Consider the following 4729-nt stretch of genomic DNA (forward strand, 5'->3'; position numbering starts at 1 on the left):
CCATGCTCATCTCCACCCTGAACCCCCTTCACAGTTGCTGCTGTGGTAGGCATGGGAGGGATGCAGTAGGAAGTCTGTATATAGTACAGCTACTGCAAGGTACAGGAAGAGGGCTGCCCCTGTAACTTGTTTGATTTTTAACCTGACTAATCCTCGAAAGAGAAGCACCATCCACACAGAGCTCTATGGCCCTAATGTTAAATGGAGAGGGACTTTGGATGAGGACAGCTCAGAGCTGGGTCTAGAGTGTGTATACACCACTCCTCTAAGCTCTATCCTTCCTCAAGACCGGCTTGTAGTCAGCCAAGGAAAATAGCTGTGACCCTTAAAAGAAGAAATGAGCAGAAAATTGGAAAAGTAATGCCCTTGATTTCATTAGACCACTTACTTGGTTGTTGCCACTTCATATTTGTCTCGTTTAGGATCAAGGAGAGAAATAGTTTTGTCTCTCAGATCCACTCATGAACATCTCTTTCATATGCAAAAATAGACCTGGGTGTTATTTCTATTGGCTTTAGCCAGGGTCATGCTATATGCAAGATAAAGATGACACTCCTGATCTAATTTGTATTCCACATTATGGGTTCTTCTGTCATTTAATCAAAGTCAACAAAAAGGATTATAATGTGAGCACCAGATAGCACCATGTGATTCCCACTAATAGAAAATCCTAAGCAATCAATAACTATTTGTTGTGTGAATTATGTAAATTTTATCAAATTTGCTGCCATATGTACAGATATTACAACCTTAAGTTAGTCTAAGAGAGAAATTAAATTCTAACCAAAGTATTTTGTTCCCCAAATTCCTCCAAAATATGTACCAAAGCATCTCTTCCTCCCTAAATTACCACATGTCTAGGTTGTAGTCAATAGGGAAAACCTTGAAGTGTGATGTTATTTCTTTTGGCTCTTGGGAGGTATTCTAGTAGACCTGCGTCAGATTGAACAGCAGCAGCTCTGGTGAGGCTTGACCAAATAAACTTCATCTTATTCACAAAACTAGAAAGTAAAAAGAAGCAAACAGGAATGCAGCAGTCATTTTCAAGGACAAGTTGTATTTCTCATGACAGAGTGGTGTTCCAAATTCAAATTTGCTCTTAACTGTCAAATCATATAGCTGCCCCCAGTCAAGTCCATGATATTTGTAGGGAATGGAAATGAAGTAGTGTAAAAGGAGGGGGAAGGACGGTAGTTCATTACTTGAGCACTCTTCTGTATGTTCTTCTATCAAGAGCAGCCATAGAGACTCCACCACCTGCAAAATTTCAGTGCAATTATTAGAAATTCCCAATGAAGAAAGTGAGTGCAACACTCAAAGAGATTTTTCTCTTGGCTTGGAAAGATGGCTTAGCTCTTGAGGTACTAGGCTATGAAGCCTAAGGAACCAGGCTCAATTCTCCAGTATCCACGTAAGCCAGATGAATAAGGTGGCACATGTGTCTGGAGTTCGCTTAAATTGGTTGCAGGCTCTGGCGTACCCATTCTCTCTATGTGTTATTTATTTCACTCTCTCTTTCTCTCTCCCTCCTTCCCTACCTCCCTCCATTCCTCTCTCACTCTTTATCTGAAATAATAAATATAAATAAATAGATAAATTTATAAAAAATAGTTTCTCTTACTTCAAGTAAATATTAAACTATAAATATAAAATATAAAATATGTACAGGGTAGTATGGATATGGGCATGTTCATAGTGATCAAAAATAGTTGATTAGAATTTTGGTTTTAATTTGTCTGTATAAATTACGTTATTTTAAATCACAAAGGACTAAGTCTTCAGAACTTGGTTTCTTTTTAGAGTCTTCCCCTTACTTACCCTCATGAAGTTAGTGATTCAGTCCTTAGTTGATATTTTGACTCTCAGTTGAAATACACACGTGTGTGCATTTGTAGCAAGACTTTTGCCATGAGTGATTCAGAGTATGGCATAATGGGCAGACCCAGATCATTGAAGGGGCTTGTGAAGTACACTTCTTCTGTTGCTTGGTTTCTGAGGTCTTTGATGTTTGTGGTGGTTTGGCCTTCTGCTCTACCTTTGGACATTTATTCAGACAAGAGCTCTTGTTTTTACCCAGGGGGCTTTCCTTGGCTCCTATTGGATCGTTCTTTTGACTTTGGCTTCTGGCATCCCAGAGGACATCTGTGCCCTGAGACATGATCTGATCTTTCTGGCTCTGGTTGGTGCCATTTCCCAGGTCAGTCTTCCCCTGGGAGATCACTGCATATTTCTTGTGGCAGTACTTGATATTGTCCCCCTGATTAGCCATCCTGTGAGGCATTAGCAAATCTTTCTTTATACTGCAGGAGGTGCTGCTTCCTCTGGCAGTCATCCCCTGGGGAAATCCTGAATCTTTCTTTACACTGTGGCTAGTGTTGATCTTTAGAGCACTTCGTTTCTGGCGCACCAGTCCATCTCTCTTCTCAAGGTGTCTGGTGCTCTTCCTTGATCCCAGAGCTGTCAGCTGATCTTTGAAACTGTTGTTGCCAGTGTCCCCTGAAGGAGATGGTCTTTGGGTTTTCACTGGATCATCTCTACTATAGTTTATATTATCTCCTAGGAGACATCTGCCCTGGCCCATTGCCTCCTGTGACCCCACTGCAACCAACCTACGGGATGAGTAGGTCCCTGCAGGAGGGATGTGGGGCATAAGTGTGGAGCTTGAGGTGGCTACTGGTGTTCTTGATTCCATTACTCTTGGGCATAGTGCTACAGGGCAGGCTACCACGGGGCATGGTACAGGTGCTGAATACGGATATCCCACTAACGTTTTTGTATTGTGCTGTACTGGCTTTATTCTAGGTGAAGGAAGAATGGGGGACAATTTTGCCATAAAAGGACCTGGAGTTTCTAAAGCATAAGGCAAAGTAGCTGGGACTGGCATTTGGACCCCTAAATGTGGCATGTTCTGCTGCTCCCTGAACTTTACATCTACCTGCTCTTCTTGGCCCACTGACCCTGCCACCACCTTATACTGTTCTCTTCTGTGTTCAGGTGTATCCTGGGGAAAAGCATCACACCGTGCAGATCTTTCTGCCTGGAGCAGTCTTCCGAGAAGGATTTCCCGCTCATCCATAGCCTTTTGTAGAGCAGTCTGGGTAGAGAGTAGCTGTACAGCGGCTTGGTCTCTCTCCTCTTGTAACCGCTGCAGTTCAGAGCTGAGAGTCTTGGAAGCTGTATCACGCTCCCCAACCTGGTCCTGAAGCAATTCAACCCGACGCGAATGCTGTACGCGCTGCCTGGCAATTATTCGCACACTCAGGGCTAATGCGCTCCAGGCACAGGACCTCTTCTGGGAGCGTGATAAGTTGGGATCAACCAGCACAGTATGAAGCCGGTCTTCTATTTCTTTCCAAGGTCTTGAACACAAGGATTCATAGAACTCGGGCCCGCCTCCATTCATAAGGATTTCATTGTTAATGAACTTAACCACTTCAGTGTATTGGAAACCACTGGCATGGTCTTTACAGTCCACTGCCATGGCTGTTGTAGCCTATCAAACCACACTCTCATAGGCTTCTGCCACTGTAGTTGGTACTTCCACCCTAAATGTAGCCACTCTGCTCCCCACTTGCCTCCAGAATCAGTCCTACTTCAGTCCTTGATCAACCCTGGTTTCTTCCTTTGCCTCCCTTTTCTTCCTACCAAGCCATGCCGATCCCCTCATACAACCAGCTCTGCCCAACTGTGACGGTGGTGTAGATTCACCCTGGGACACGTCATAGAGAAAAATAAGAGTCATGTCGCAAGGCATTCTGGGAGCAGCCTTAACCATCCTAGTACCACCTACTGAGAGCACACACAAGATGGCTGCTATAGTGGGAACTGCAGGAAGGTGGCTGTCTACTACAGTGGGCATTCCAATGAGCCTAAGCTGGGAGGGGTGATAGCAAGTCCTTTGGAGGCCAGAACCTAGGAGGGTGGAAAGAGATTTTAAATTATACACCTGTTTCTGGTTAAAAAAAAGGGGGGAGAGGGATAATTTCTGGGCAAGGTGATGGAGGACAAGGTAGAGAGTGGTCAGAGAAAGAGGCTTAGTTTGTGGAGAGGAAGGAGGTACAAGATGGACATTTTACCAAAATCCAGGGTAGCACCGAAGGATTGATTTAGATGCAAAACGGAATGCTGGCCTTGTATTGCTGGGCTGAGAAACTTATAATGGTGAGCAATTTAGGTAGCAGGGGACCTCGGTTCTGTTGTATGCCTGTACATGACTAGAGTGAAAAACTAGTAGTTATGGGAGATTATAAGATCCGTACTAGGGACAAAGGCTGGCAAAGGGCACTGAAAGGAGTAATACTGCACTGTCTGAATGGTTAAGAAGGAAAAAGGAAATCACACCAAGGAAATATTTTGGGGAAGACAAAGAGACTGGAGGCTATAATGAAGGTGTATAACTCTTATTGAGTGAAAAGGAGAACAATAACAACAACAAAATTCAGAACTTCAGATTTCTAACTACCCTGATGAGACAATGGGTGGGTGAAATGAAAATGTTGAATATCAGATGCTTCTGAGGGCTTTTAGGGAATACTGTTAGTCATGGGCTAGTGCTTTCCATTTTGGACTGCGAGCAGGGAATTTCTCTTTGATCAAGTCCTATAAAGTTACTTCCCCACTCTTTCTTATAGGAAGAATAAAAAATCAAAATTCTAACTTGTCATGTAAAGAGTCACAACAATCTCTTATCTGTGAATCCTGTATAATCAAAAAACACAAGTTACATACT

At 43.3% G+C, this 4729-nt stretch overlaps 1 protein-coding gene across 1 annotated transcript; it reads right to left on the reverse strand.

Annotated features, from left to right (window-relative positions):
* Positions 1-1843: 1843 nt before the first annotated feature.
* Positions 1844-3481, reverse strand: Tex13d (TEX13 family member D). Its single transcript, XM_004653788.2, has one exon. The coding sequence runs from the start codon at positions 3479-3481 to the stop codon at positions 1844-1846; it is 1638 nt and encodes a 545-aa protein (XP_004653845.2).
* Between the last annotated feature and the right edge of the window lie 1248 nt (positions 3482-4729).

Source organism: Jaculus jaculus, chromosome X (assembly GCF_020740685.1).
Source record: "Jaculus jaculus isolate mJacJac1 chromosome X, mJacJac1.mat.Y.cur, whole genome shotgun sequence".
Taxonomy (NCBI): Eukaryota; Metazoa; Chordata; class Mammalia; order Rodentia; family Dipodidae; genus Jaculus; species Jaculus jaculus.